Below are 14,718 nucleotides of genomic sequence, written 5' to 3' on the forward strand. Positions count from 1 at the left end.
GCATTGCTTTAGTTTAGTTGTAATAAATAATTTCACAGCGACAGGAAGTAATCCTGCTGATGTGGGATGTCTAGTTGTTTTATCAACAAGTAATTCATGTTACAGCTTCATTATCTGGTCCAGGGCATGATGATAAAATACCTGCTGCTCTGCAGAAGACATGAAGTTCTCCTTTTTTGGGCGAATAATGAATTGCAAATATGATTACTAATAGAGAAATGCTAGCTTTGAAGGGAGTCAGGAGGAAAACCAGCTCCTAACTGAATACCATTACCAAATGTATAAAGAATTTTTTTTATTTAGTACTTTTACATAGCACTTTTCATCCGGAAATCACTGGTCATTTTACATATTACATCTATTTTGCAGGACAGAATGAGGCTAAGGATCTTAAGATTGCTCATAAAATCAGTGGCCAAGCCAAGTCTAGAATCTATCCTGGCAATCTTCCAATTCACCTTTTTTCCTGAAAACTGATTTTATTGCTGCAATATTCACCTTGCCAAAGAAATACCAGCATCTACCTGCAAGCAAGCCTACAGCCTTCCATGCCTCTTTGAACCTTCAAAGAAAGGCTCCACAGAGATGGAAGGAGAAATATATTCCTGGAAATGTGAAATACAAGCAGGTAAATGCAGTGGGTGAGAAGGAAGTCACAGGTTCAAATTCTCACATTCTCCCTGAACTCTTGTCCTATGGAGAGAAGCACCATAATCTCCCATTTCACAAGAAACGTGGGCATATTTCTACAGCAGCAGAGTCATGTGACAAGATTGTACCTAGAAGCAAGGAAGTGGACTAGAAGAACGTTTAAAATGGAGAAGGAGGGTGAAATTATTTTTTATTGACTAATGAATTTTGGATCATACTGAAAGCTCATGACCACTCTCCAAGGAGTCTTCATTACTTGTTGTGATCTGACACTGCCTTTTCATCAAAGGTCAGTTTTGTTTCCCTCTGCACATAAGGTTAGGTATCAGCTGAAAGGTGGTCATATTGTCTGGCAGTGGTCATTCCTCTTTTATCAGAGATAATAAAAAAAGGCTCCCCAATAGCATGATTCTAGCTGCCAACAACACTGATTTCTGTCCAAGACGTGCTCAGTACAGTAATATTCTTTTTTATATGAATATATAAAGATATACATATACACATACACATGCAGTGTATGTATATAAAGAAGAGTGTAGCAAATATATTCACACCCACATGTGCACATACGTGTGTGTATATATGCAGTGCATGCTTTAGATTCCTTGCAGCTGAGTCCAAACCCTTGCTTTCTGGAAAGACAAAGATAAAAATACAATAGCAGGCTGAAAGTGAACTTCCAGCATTTTAGTTTTAAAGATCCTTCCTACTGTATATACTTGAGACTACAACTACCCAGTCAGAATGTGAAGCACTCCTGAATTAGAGTGATATCTCAGCTATTTCTGTATCAGCAGTCATTTATTCCAAATATTTTATGGCATGCTTCAACATAAATGCACTGTGGAGCATGTACCCTCTGTCTGTCCAATACAATTTACGGTTAATCCAGTCCACAGCAAGGCCTTCGGGTGTATCTATAGCTTCATGAATAACCTTTTCACGATCTGAACCATCCAGATTAGCTCGTTCTATCCATTTCAAGGCGGTATGGGCAAAGTAAATCTGTAAATAAATAACAGATGAGGTGTCATTAGTTCCCATCTCACTTTCTACTCTCCCCCCCTGTCTAGTATCTCCATTTCTAAAATACCTTTTTCATCTTGGAAATTCCCTAAACCGCTTATTCACAAAAGGCTGCACAGGTAACCCGTGATCCCTGATCAAGTAAAAAAGCACTTATCCTTCAACCAGGATGACTTCTACAGGCAGCTTGTGCTTAGCTGTAAATCCTGGTTGCCCTATATACAGCCCTCTACATATCCTGTGGTTTTGTTTCAGCCAGCAGCTACTTCACATGAAGCACAGCTGAGGAGGCAAAAGTTGGAGAAGGCAAAAAGAAGGACCTTGTCATTTCACTGGCTGCTTATGTTGAAAACAGAGAAGCATGGAGAAGAGAGTAGAGCTCTATGCATATCAAGGAGCTGAGAAGGGGAAAAGGAGTAAAAAAATTTGCTTCTATTCTTTCCCCTCCTTCATCTTGCAGCTATCTTAATTTTTTACCGGGTGTCTATTCTGTAACACTCTAACATTTCTAGGAGAGGTTTTTAGTTTGGGGTCAAAAGAAAAGTTCTTTGCTGGTAGGGAAACTAGGTTTGCATTTTCCAAGGACGTGTAAATTTTGTCTTGTATTCAGTACCAGAGGGAGCCGAACACTGTATGGCAGACCCACGTGAAAAGCAATGCTGAGGCTTTCTCTGGAAATGGTAACAGCAAAACAAATAACTTGCTTTGATGCTAACCATGAGGTCAAACAAAACAGGAGGGAGCCTCTAGCTTAGACCAGCTAATTCAATATCCTGGGAACACAAATGGGTGCTGCCTTGCCACTCAGCTCTGTGCTGACAAGACCGGACTCCCGCCGCCTGGATGGCCCCTGCATGTCCCCTCACCTATGTACTGCCCACCCTAACACAACAGGAGGGGATCCTGAGAGCACACCAGAGTCCCTGGCACAGCTCATCTACACTTGGCACAGCCCAGGACAACTGCTACCTCTCCAGCAGGGCCCTATTTCAGGAGCAGGTGGCAATGTTCCAGAAGCGCCTGAAGTGCTCCTCCTGTAAATACAGATCTGGTAACGTTCACATTTGTTTGGCTGTGTCCATCTGGGCCTTGAGATGCTTCCAACAATTTAACCGAGCTCCTCATCAGCTTTCACTGTACCATCCAGGACTCCTTTGCAACACTTCTACAGTGTAAATAAGTCTCTCCATGGGAAAATACAACTATCTGCAGCAGAAGGTTTAGCAAAGCACAGCTGAACTCCTATTCTTCCTAACTCTGCAGACAAGGAGTAGGACATTAGGATGTGGCCAGAGAGACAAACAGCTCTTTATACAGAGAAGGCTCCTGTTTCCAACAGCACTGTCTCGAACGTGAGGAAGACATTCTGGAAGAGCAATAAACTCTGTGAGCTTTCAGCAGTTTTGCTCAATAATATAAGAACATGGGAAATAATTCTTGTTACCGTTACTCCTACTTTTAGTAGGGATCATACAGATTTAGCTGTACAGAAGAAAAGATACCTTTGCTCATACCACTACACAGTGAAAAAAACCCACAATATATTTCCAGAAAATACTGCAGTCTTAATGGAGAAAACTTAATGGAGCCACACAAAAATTCTTTGAAATTGAAATCATGCCTGAAGTGAGTTTAGAAATCCAAATTCTCTGTGAATTATTTTCAATGTACAAAAAATAAGTAATTGAAGAATGAAACTCCTCAGCTACTGTTTGGCAGCCTGTATCAGTTGTGCTCCTAGACAGGCAACAGAACAACGAGCAGCATAACGTGTAATCCAGATCACTGAGAGAGGAAAGGTTAAGGCACATGAAAGCTCAATCCTTTTGGCCTTGAAACACTCCAGAATTCTCTCATTTTCAATGCCTTACCTTATTTTCCACTGGGTCAGAGTCCAGTGCTAAGACTACTCCCATCTGCCAGTCAAGTAAACTTGTATAATCTGTCCCATCAAAACTGATCTGACGGATATCTTGGCCATTTGCAAATAACAAAAATGGCTTAGGACCTGTTGATGAAAATTTGCCAGTATGTTTATTGCACTAAGTTCAAAGTGATCTCCAACTTGCATTACTACCTAACTAGCATTGTAAATAAGTAATAGGAAAAGATAAAATGAGGAACACAAAGATATTATGGCAATTTTCCTATATTCCACTTGCCTCAGGAAATTAAAGATAAATGCGAATACAAGTTTCCAGCATCAGCCTCAACATTTCTGACAAATGCAGTCACTAGTCCTGCCGCATTTCACACTGAGTGCCTTAGTCTCAAGGCAATAATCTCTCTACATTTCACATGAACTTGGCTTTTCACTTGAGTTTTGCATATGGAGAAGCCTTGTGTAGTAAAAGCAAGAAAAATACTGTCCTCCAAAAAGAACATAGCTTTCCCCTTATTTCAGGTACAAATCAAAATCTTCTCTTTCCGCCTCTCTCTTTGGCAACTGCTTACACCTTGCGGATCACCAGGGTCTGCCCTTTTCTCAGAAGGAACAGAAGGGTCTGGAATCCAAACATGCCCATCAAACACCTCAGCTTCCTGGGGCCACTGGGGGAGAAATATCCCTGTATGGAAAGTCCTTCAACAGACTATTTCCTACTCTGCTCTCCAAACATAGACACCTCAGCCCCAGGTCTGCAACACTGCACAGAAACTATGCCCACATATATATGAAGGCACAAAAGCCTGCATACTGCAGGACAGACCTCCACAGTATGGGAGGCCAGAGTGAAATGTTGAAGAGGGATCAAAAACTGAGCTTTCTGTGAAGGAGGCTCAACCATATATTGGTGCTTGTTCTGGTTTATTCCCAAAATAGGTTCTCTCTCCTAACAACTAATACTTCCCAAGTTTCACAAAGTAACCTGAAATCAGTGCAAAAAGGGATCCCAGTTGTGTCATCCACCTTAAAGGACTCAATAAAGGTTTTGCTTTTATTGGCAGAAATATGCAGGCATACCAAGACACTGACCTATAGCAGTGCAGTGCTTTCTGTCTCGCTGAAGCTTATATCCAGGGAAACAAGCACACTCCCAGGAGGATGGGCTTAAAGAAGAGCATATCTGACTGCAGCCACCATTATCTGGAGATGTACAACCTTAAACAGAGCATTTGTAAAATTTTACTGTGCCGTTCTAAAAAAAAATGAAATACAACAAAATCAGAGGTATAAGAGAATGATTCACTCTGCTCAGGATTTCTACAGTGCAAATCATCTCAGCGACTGGTAGATTTAGCAAAAGGCTTCCTGCTGAAAGCAGAAGCTTAGTGAAGTGAAAACAAGTTAGTAGTAATTTGTTTCAGAGTTTTCCTGAAAGTTTACAACACAAGATGGGAGATAGGAGGGTGGGATACATAAAGAGAGTGTCTTCCACGTGTTTCAGAGAACTCTTCTCCCATGCAAATCTCATCCCATCTACAACAGAGAAATAAATTTTATCAGACTTTGCACTCCATGCAAAGAAACAGCATATTTATGCAATCCTCTCCCCAGAAATTAGTTAGCCTGGGATGGCAATTTGATACTTTTTAATAAAACAAACCAAGATTTCATGTAAAAACAAACCATTCTTTTGTTATTCTTTCTGTTATATTCTAAATAGCAACATGAGATAGCAAAACAGAAATAATGACTGAATCTGTGCATAAAGTACAGTCCACAATATGAAAGGGGTTAAAAGGGAAAGAGGATTTTTTTTCACAGCATAAGGCTGTCAGTAATGGAGTTTTCTTGGTCCCTCAGACTGAAAAGATGCAGCTGAGAAGCTACGGTCCCCTGAATTTGAAAAATTGCTGAAATGGGGAATGGCAATTAGTGAGTGTAGCAGCTTCAAGAATTCTGACTGCAAAAAATTCCATTTGTGAGTAAGTTAGAGTGACTCTGAACATGGGCTGCATGATGTCAATAAAACTATCTTCAGGTTTCACCCAAGCCTTAATTTTGTACATATATTTCTCCTTGAGTATAAATTTTACATGTCTCCTACAACAAAAATCTGTAACATGCCTTGATCTGTGCCGACAGCAAAAGAATTTGGCCTGCAAATATTGGATGTTGCTGCTACTAAAAGTCCACTAAAAGATGAAGATGAGTACTGCTCGTGTCAGCACTCAAAGCACCTTACATTCTCTTGCCTTTTATCTCGTATAAACATTTACAGCTCTTCAAAATGAGTGTAAAATGCCTTCATTCACTTCTGGCTCTTGGTGCCAAGAATAAACAGAACCTGGCAGTCACTTCAGCTAGAAAAATGGAACTTACCTGTGCATGTTTTGCCGTCCACTTTAAGTACAGATCCTTCCGGACAAAAGCAAACAGGGCCTTTAGATGTTTGAAGGCAGCCATGGCTACATTCAGTGTCATTACTCGTGCACATAATTAGCTCTACAGTAATTTAAGGAGAAAAAAAAAAATCCTAAATGATGATAAAAATTTTTACTAAGCCCCCAACAGAGATGTTAACACCTTCTTACACAGCAAAAGAAGGGGAAAAAAAAGATAAATGAAATAAATGAATAATTAAAAGTGTGGTGTTGAGACTACAACACTTCTGCAGTCTTTCTGCAGTTTGTTTTGCTTTGTTTCTGTTTTTCAAAACTTTTTTTTCACACTTTCACCTTATTACAGCCCAGGAGAAAGCCAAAATTGCTAAGTCCTGAAGCCATTATATTTATAAGCTTTAAATGTTCCAAAATTCTCTGCAGACATGTTATAAATATATATGTCATTTTAAAAACTTTCTTTCTTACATTTCATCAAAAACAGATCAGGTTTTAAAAACTACAAGGAATCTATGCTGAAAGAATAAGTATGAAAGACAAAGAGAATGAGGAAGAGCTACTTTCATACTACTCCAAGTATAAAGGATCTATGAAAACAGCAGATGAACCTTCCAGAAACAAAACTATGTTCCTTAGTGTCAATTTTACAAGTTATAAGGGCAAAATCATACGAGGACCTGGCAATGGCTTTCCTTTACTTGCTGTTAGAAACATTGCAGTGCCAGCATTTTTCCTTTTTTTGAGTATTTCTTTAGTGCAATTTCACAAGATAGGCTCCTTTTACCTTCTGTATTGCAGTCCCAGTTCCAGTGCCATATGGCAACACATGCTGGAAGACTGGAACTAATGCAAGATTCCCACAGCTGCCTCTATGCATCAGTTGCACACACTGGCCTAAAGGGTGTATAATTCTTGCAAATATTGCTTTTCCAGGGCAACTGCATTCTGAACTGGACTGTGCTAATGACTTAAGCACAGAGAATAAGGTCCAGAATATTCAAGTTTCTTTCTGACCAGAACTTGTGGCTTTAGATGAAGACCTTCATAAAGGACTTGGATGACAGAGCATCAAAATCTCTGGCCAGCATTTGGACTTCTTATCTCATGTGTGTCTCTCTCTCAGGCTGCATAGTTAGTGAACATCTGCCTTGTGCTGAGGTAGTTGAGGAGTTACACAGTCCATGCTGCATCCCCTAGCCTGTGCTAGAAAAACATTATTTTCTATCTAATTTGAGCCGCTCAAAATGCAGGCATACAGTTCAAGCTGGTCATCCAAAGTAGGACTGAGTTGCAGAGTGCCTAAGTGTTGTTTTGAAGGCAAAATTATATCCCACCTCCCAATAACCTCTGGCTGCAGCACTCCCATAGGTCTTCTGCCACAGCTAGCTACCTTCTGCAGCTGTCACACACACCCTGAATACCCACATTTGGGTCACTGAATCCTGCTCCTGGCTCCCTCTTAATAAAGAGGAAGAAGTGGCTCTTACAGAACCATAGAATATCCTCAGTTGGAAGGGACCCACAGAGATCATCCAGCCCTGCCCAGGACTCTTGGAGTCTAAAATAGACTGACTGCTAGAGTCTGATAGATTCTATGGCTATATTTACTCTCCAGCAGTGATATTTAATATACCCTAGATCCTGATCCTGCCATGATCCGCACTGAACTCATTGGCGTGCATGGGCACTCCTGCCTGGGGCTTACCCCAATGTTTTATTTCCATAGAAGCAAAGTAGAATGACCTTTGTCTATGCATAAGACCTCAAAACCTGGAATCTTTTCACATTTTATGTTCTAGACTTAGTTTAGAAAGGCTTCATTCATTTCTAGACTGAACATACCCATTTAATTCCACTAATGCCATACATATTAACAATGCTATCAGCCCTGATCTGAAAAGAAAGTACATGATGCTTTGAGCTGCTCATTCAGAGACCAGGCAAATTCTGGCAGAGTGAGCCAAATTCAGACACCACATTTAAAAATACAGAACTGCTTATCCACCTGGAATGTGTCACCGGGCCTCGTCTGAGAAGAGGTCTCTCTGGAGACATGGCTTTTTTTCTTCCTCTTCTGAAGAAGCGGATACAATTTTTCACGTGTAACATACGCTTCCTCAAACACGACACCAGAAATCAGTTCACTCAGTTTAAGCCGATCCTGCTTACTTAATAAGGGATTGGAAGCAAGCAACTCCACACACAGAACTTTCAGCAGTTCCAGTGTTAAATGAGGACTCTCCAACACGATACTCCAAGGGTTTATCTATTACAGCTCCTTACCATGACATGTTTTCCTATCAGGCAGCAGAACAAAGCCTCTTGGGCAGGTGCAGTAATAGGAGCCAGGGATGTTCACACAGCCTAAAGTGCAGCCGTGATTCCAGAAGCCGCATTCATTAATGTCTGCAAAAAGAAGGGCTTGTTGAGTCAGAATAACATCATCAGCCAATGCTGGGGAATCGATTAATGAAACAAAGTAACAGTCTGAAAAAGTGTCTCCCTTTTTTTGCATTCATTTTACAAAAATATGTTTTTCCTAATGAATTGTAAGAAAAAAGGTTTTCAGACCTCATATAAATCAGTGTTAAAAACCTTCTGGCAAAACATTCTCAGGCTACATGTGTCCAGCATAGGTGCCTAGAGGACTTTCAAAAATATGCCTTTCCATACAGGTTCCAGTGCCATTTAAATCCTGTGCACATCCAAAAAGTTCACACTAGACACCTTCTTCAAACAAAAATTCTTTTTAAAAATTTGGCTTCAACATGACTTAAGTAAAAGCCTCAAAACACAAGTGCATTAGAAGTCAAAATTCAGAAATCAAACCTGGTGAATTTCCTGAGAACTGGAACACTGGTGCTCAGGCAGGTTTGTAAATCCTGTAAACCAGGAATTCTGATGCCATCATGTCTTATAAAATCTGATCATGTTGTGAAAAAGATGCATTAAAAAGCATCATGCTATCTATTAATAATAGTAAAATTAGTTTTTAAATAAAACAATCCAGATAAAAACATTTAGAAGAATGTTAAGAATTTCTGTCTTTTTTGAAAGTAATACTTAAGACAGACATCTTGTTGCTGGATTATTCAATGTTTCACCTTTGGTGATACCTCTGATTTCATTTTTATTTAAAAATTAAACTAGCACACGTAAACATTTCAACTTATCTGAAGCTCCTTTACCTGCTCAGACTAAGACCAAAGTTTCTCACAAGAATAGCACCTGTGACACTTTCATAGGTCTCTTTTTAAACTACTTCAGAACTTGGAAGGACACAAAACCAAAATGGCACAGTGAAATTTTTAGAACTTCATTATGATTTTTCATACTCAAGATAATAAGTAAAAGAACAGAAGAATTTTTTCATGTAAGGAATAAAGCTTATGAGAAATTAATGCATTACCTTCACAAAACTGTTTATTTCGACTTAAAATAAAGCCACTAGAACATTTACACCGATGAGTCCTTGAGTCTGGCCTGCAGATTCTTCTTCTGCACTTCTCTCTGTTCAAATCACAGATTCCTTTTTCTGGAAGAACGATTACAGTGTAAGTGGGGTGAAGTACCATATTAACCTTCCAGGAGAAAGATGATAAGAGGTGTATTTTCTCCTCAACATCTGCTTGCTCACCCTGAGGAACTTCTTATTAGTACAAAATAACTTCTATTTTTTTCCATTTGTAAAATCAGGCAAAAAACCAATCACTGTAAAAATCAAAGTACTTGGAATACTAGGAGTAGGTGTGTGCAAACAATCATTTCGAGCTCTGTGTCAGCACAAGCAGATTTAGAGAGAGCCTGAACTAGGGGATGGTTTGATTTGGGTCCATTCCTATAGCAACTATGAAACAGAAAATTCAGGTTTCACATGCCCCCACGTCCTGCACAGTATTATATATTACTCTGTAAAACACTCTGAAATAAGAATAACAGAGAGGAAGCACACATACAGAAAAGAGAGAGAAGAGAGATTTTTAAAACACAACATGCTAAGACTGCTATTATTATTACTGAAGATTATATTGGAGTATTATTACCTCATAATTACTTATATTATTTAACAAAAAAGCTGGGCAGGTCATAATGACCATATGCTTCATTTGTACACTTTATTTCATTTGAAGAGTATTAGCACATCCTAGAGAACTGTATTGGAATGGATCTATGAGAAATACAAGCATTGTAAATGTTGAACCTTTCTTCAAAGGAAGAAGCAAAAAGTGCCAAACAGGTCCCCAGGAGCCTTCCTACTTCTCCTGCTTCATGGAAAAAGCTACTCCAGTATCCTTTTTCATGGGAAGGATTTGCAGAGCCTCATGTCTGGGCTCAGCTGTCTTTCAGGACTGGTGCTTTTACAGATATGCGGCACTCATGATTTTATTTTTGTCTCCAAAATTATTATTTGTGTTTTTAATCTTCATAATCTTCCTGTGGAGTTTCTTGCCCCTTTCCCAAGCCAACAATAGCTGAACTGATGCTACTGAATATGGGTATGCAGCCACACAAAACACTGTCTTTGCCTTGGCTCTGTGTGTAACGTATAAGAAATCACTAGTTCATACAGGCAAAGAAATGCATATGTAACCAATGTTCTTGTGCTGTTGCCAATTCAAAATATAAATTCCAAGAGATGGAAAACTGCATAATATTTAAGCTCCAAGTTTATTCTTCTGCTAGCCACAACAGAGAAAATGTTGGCCCCTTGGTGGAATGACAGATCACATCTATAAAAGTAATAATATATCATTTCCCAGACAGACACTGCAGCCTGGCTGCAGACACAGATACCTTGCACATATTTGCATCAAACTGGTTAATTCTTCTCTAACAAATGTTGTATCAGTAAATGAAAAATGGTGAATGGATAACTTGATGGATATTATCTATGCTATTTAGCATGTGTTCCTTTAAAAGACTTGAATTTCATGTGGTTTTAGCTAAGCCTCTCGTTTTGTATAATTAATTTTGAATTGGACACAATCTTTTTCTATTGCATCTGTATTGGGAACATACAGTAGTAGAGAGTCTAATCTTCAAATAAAGAACCCATTAGAATGACAAAAGTGCAAGTGTGTGCAGCCACAAAACAGTAGAAGCCAGAAACAAGACTGCATTCAAGACTGCATCATATGTTTATCACTGTTTCTGTTTTCCTCCCCATGTTTGTACCATTATTGATCTAAGTGGTCTAAAAAGATCTAAGACACCTGGGAGTTATGGAATAAGTAACAGAACCAATAGTTTTGCCATCTGGACAATCTCAAGAAGATAATAATTTTTAACTGAGTAAGTATTAGAAGTCTATGTAGCCATATCAATACTTAAAAAACCAATCACATTTCAAAGCTTGAAGAGAATGGTGATTAAATTAGGAATCAAAAAGTTTATAACACAGTATTTTCTGGAAGAACACCATTACAAACCATATTTTCTAACTTTCTTGTGTTCTGTGGGATTTTTTCCCTCCCATCACCTGTCTTATATGGAAATATGTGTACTCAGATATTAGACTGATGTTAGTATCTTACACTGGAAAGAAACAAAACATAATTCCTCAAAAAAAAACCCAAACCAAGTGTACTGAATATCATTAATCTGTTAGGAAAGATTCTTTAAAAATGCCAGAGGCAGTATTTGAAATGTTAAAGTAATTCACGTATTTTATGAGCCTTTTTGGGAGTGCCATACCGAAGTTGTTCTGTGGGGTTATGACAGATCCATAGATAAATTAATGCTCTTCTCTTTACTTATTGGCCCTGACCAAGCCATTTGAAAGAGAAAGGGAAGAGGACATGAGGAATTTAAGTAGCAAAGTAAATAATTCAAATTCCAGTAAAAAAAAAATCAGATCATATCAGTTGCACACTTATCCTAAGTTCCCTTTCCATCTGAAGGAACTCACCAGTTATCTCCTTTAAGGAAAGCTTGATAATTCACAGCTGACATGACGTTGCAATGAACATTTTCTTAGCCTGTACAGAGCATCCAATTAATCTAGGTAGGCTTTTATCTCCAGGTTTCTCCCTTGTAAAATCAGCTATAAATCTCATTTGAACTCCAGGCTCATTAGTCCTCCTTTCATCCCTGTTCTTGCATTGGATAAGCGAAGTAATGTACATACAAAGTCCAAAAGATTCATCTGGATTCAGCCTGTTAAGCTTCTTTCTACTCCATCACTTCCCAGACATTTTTACAAGAAGTTATTTTGAATTTAAAAAAAAAAAAGGCTACTCTTGACAACATTTACTATCACATAAAAATTTACTAAACATGTTGGAAATATACATACATTTGAAAACATTTGTAGTTTATATATTAATAAAAGCAGGGAAAGCCTTTTTTCCATGGAAAGAGAAATGCCAGAAAGCAGAATGCTGTGGTGGAAGAAGTGGAGTTAGTCTTCTGAGAGAAGAATAAAATCTAAGTGCCCACAGCCACTGAAATCAAGCTGCACGCCCTTGGCTTAGTTCCTCTGTGTGAGGGCACCAAATGTGCCAGTAGAAAAAAGTGCTTCCATTTTCCAGGACACCCATTTTCCCCAAAGTAAGGACAGATCAAGTATTGTCTCTGAATAGAGACTCCCTGTGCTTACAAGTGTAAGCTGGATTTCCAGGAACACTTTATCTTCTGCATCTCAACACATCTTGGCACTGCAAACAAAGCATTTGAAGGGGAAAGATGCTTTGAAGGTTTTGGTTTTCCCACTCAGACCAGTCTTCAGAGAGCAGAGACTGCATGGTACTGCATAAAGCTGTTGGATGGCATGAAGAAAGACAAAGCCTATTTTATAGTAACTATTTAGGAATAGTTCAAAGAGGTATTTGCAGTTTCATTTTTGCTCATACAAACTAGAACAAACACTATATTCTCCCCATGTCTTTATACTGTCTGTACCTCTGGGAATCCATGGCCATCTTCCTTTGGGGGTTGTGCAACCATTGCTTGACACACAAATGCCTCCATGCTGTTCGCTCCATTGCTCTTATCCAAGCAAAAGTGGTGACAGAAGCTATTCCATTAAAGCAAGAATGCTCTGCTCCCCAGAGACTAGAGGACAAGATATTATTTCCCCGGATATCCCCCACTTCCTACTTCCTCAGCAGGAATCCTCAAGGAAGGTGAACTATTGATAGCCAATTACCTTCATTTTTGGATCCACTGTGAAAGGCAGCAAGATGACCAACTCACACTGTGGGCTGCAACTAGTATCAATTAAAGACACAGGAGACTCTTATTCTATACTTACCATGGCAGCTTCAAGATTGCCTAAGATCTGCTGACTTTTAATTGAATCATTTCCCAGCAAAGCTGAGACATCCGTTTGTAGAACATACTGTGTGCTAAAAATCCTTTGGTGCCATAATAATCAGAGGTGTTTAGATGCACCCTAGAGTAAAACTTCCAGAATGAAGCACACATTTGATGAAGATAATGTAGGCAGAGGATTAGAAAGCTGTATGCTTTGTGCATTTCTCAGGAATGCATAAAAATATCCTTGTGTAAAGAAAGGCAAGAGAAGGAGAAAGTCACATTTGTCTGCATGTGTATTCAGATTAATGAAATAAGCAGCTCATGCTCAGCATGCTTCTAGCCTGATACTCAGCTTGAGCTACACACACCAAGAGGAACTGTAGACCACTGAAGTAAAAAAAAACCTTTTTCCTTTACTTCACTGAGGCCTGGAATTTTGCCAAAGAAAATTCTTACTGCAGAGAATCAGGGTGTATGACATTATTATTCTCACACATAAAACCGCAGCATTACATTTACTTACCCAAATCCTGAGAATCAATCCTTGCACCTGGCTGTTTAAATGGATGTACTATTTTTATCTCCACTGGTGGGAAAAATGATGGCTTCAGGCTAATTGTGACTACAACTTTTCCGGTATATTTGTTGGCTCTCCATATCATGCCGGACTTCAAGTCTGAGTAGTAGAGGTGCTCAGCAAAAAGAGACATACCAAGCAATTGATGTCTACAACAAGAGAAGATAACAAAGTGGCACGTTACCTGATCCCTATATATTTACTCACTCAAATATATTGTTACATATATATATATATATATATATATATATATATATATATGTATACACACACTATATTATCTTCTATATATGAGAATCAGAAGAGGTGCAGAGACATTCCCAAAATAACTCAGCAATCATAATCCTGCAAATTTGGAAGAAATAGACACAAAATGTATAAACTGCATTTCTCACAGGGTTAATGATCTACTGTTCAGGACTGACTTCACTGGAAGGCGTCACCCTGCTTCTGGTGAACCCAGCAACCAAAATGGAAATTTGGTTTATTGAAGGATGTAGGTCAGACAAGCTCCACCATTTCCCAATATCCAGTGCCTCCTCTGACAATTCAGACTGTCTGAGGAAATCAGGGTGGAGATGAAGTGGTAGGAGTAGGGAATTCCTAAAATCCATTTTCTGTTGCTTCTCCTATCTCAGGAACGTAGTTTCCATTCACTGGTCAGTTATAGCAGCTAGCAGAAATCACAAAAGGACCAAGTTTTAAATAAGACAGAGAGCAGAAAAAATACTGAAAGAGGTATTTTTGTCTTCTACTTTCCAGCACATAATCCAGGTGGAAAACTAAGAATCCAGATCATCCAGTCCAAAGAATTAATGCCCCAGTGAACAGCAACCAGCTCAAGGGAGAAATGGAAAAAAAGTAAGGAAAAATCCAGTGTTACTACTGGCAGTGTAGGGAGAAGCCACCTTTGTGTTCATCAT

The 14,718-nt window shown here is 38.9% G+C and overlaps 1 protein-coding gene across 1 annotated transcript in view; it reads right to left on the bottom strand.

Annotated features, from left to right (window-relative positions):
* EGF (epidermal growth factor) overlaps positions 1–14,718 on the bottom strand; it is a 57,620-nt gene that overhangs the window by 24,449 nt on the left and 18,453 nt on the right. Inside the window, exons 6-12 of the mRNA XM_082281416.1 lie at positions 13,742–13,944; positions 9,371–9,496; positions 8,245–8,367; positions 5,942–6,064; positions 4,652–4,777; positions 3,549–3,685; positions 1,508–1,656 (exon numbers count right to left, since the gene is read on the bottom strand). Coding sequence (XP_082137542.1) covers positions 1,508–1,656; positions 3,549–3,685; positions 4,652–4,777; positions 5,942–6,064; positions 8,245–8,367; positions 9,371–9,496; positions 13,742–13,944 — 987 coding nt within the window. The remainder of the gene's footprint in view (positions 1–1,507; positions 1,657–3,548; positions 3,686–4,651; positions 4,778–5,941; positions 6,065–8,244; positions 8,368–9,370; positions 9,497–13,741; positions 13,945–14,718) is intronic.

Source organism: Coloeus monedula, assembly GCF_965178545.1.
Source record: "Coloeus monedula genome assembly, chromosome: 5".
Taxonomy (NCBI): Eukaryota; Metazoa; Chordata; class Aves; order Passeriformes; family Corvidae; genus Coloeus; species Coloeus monedula.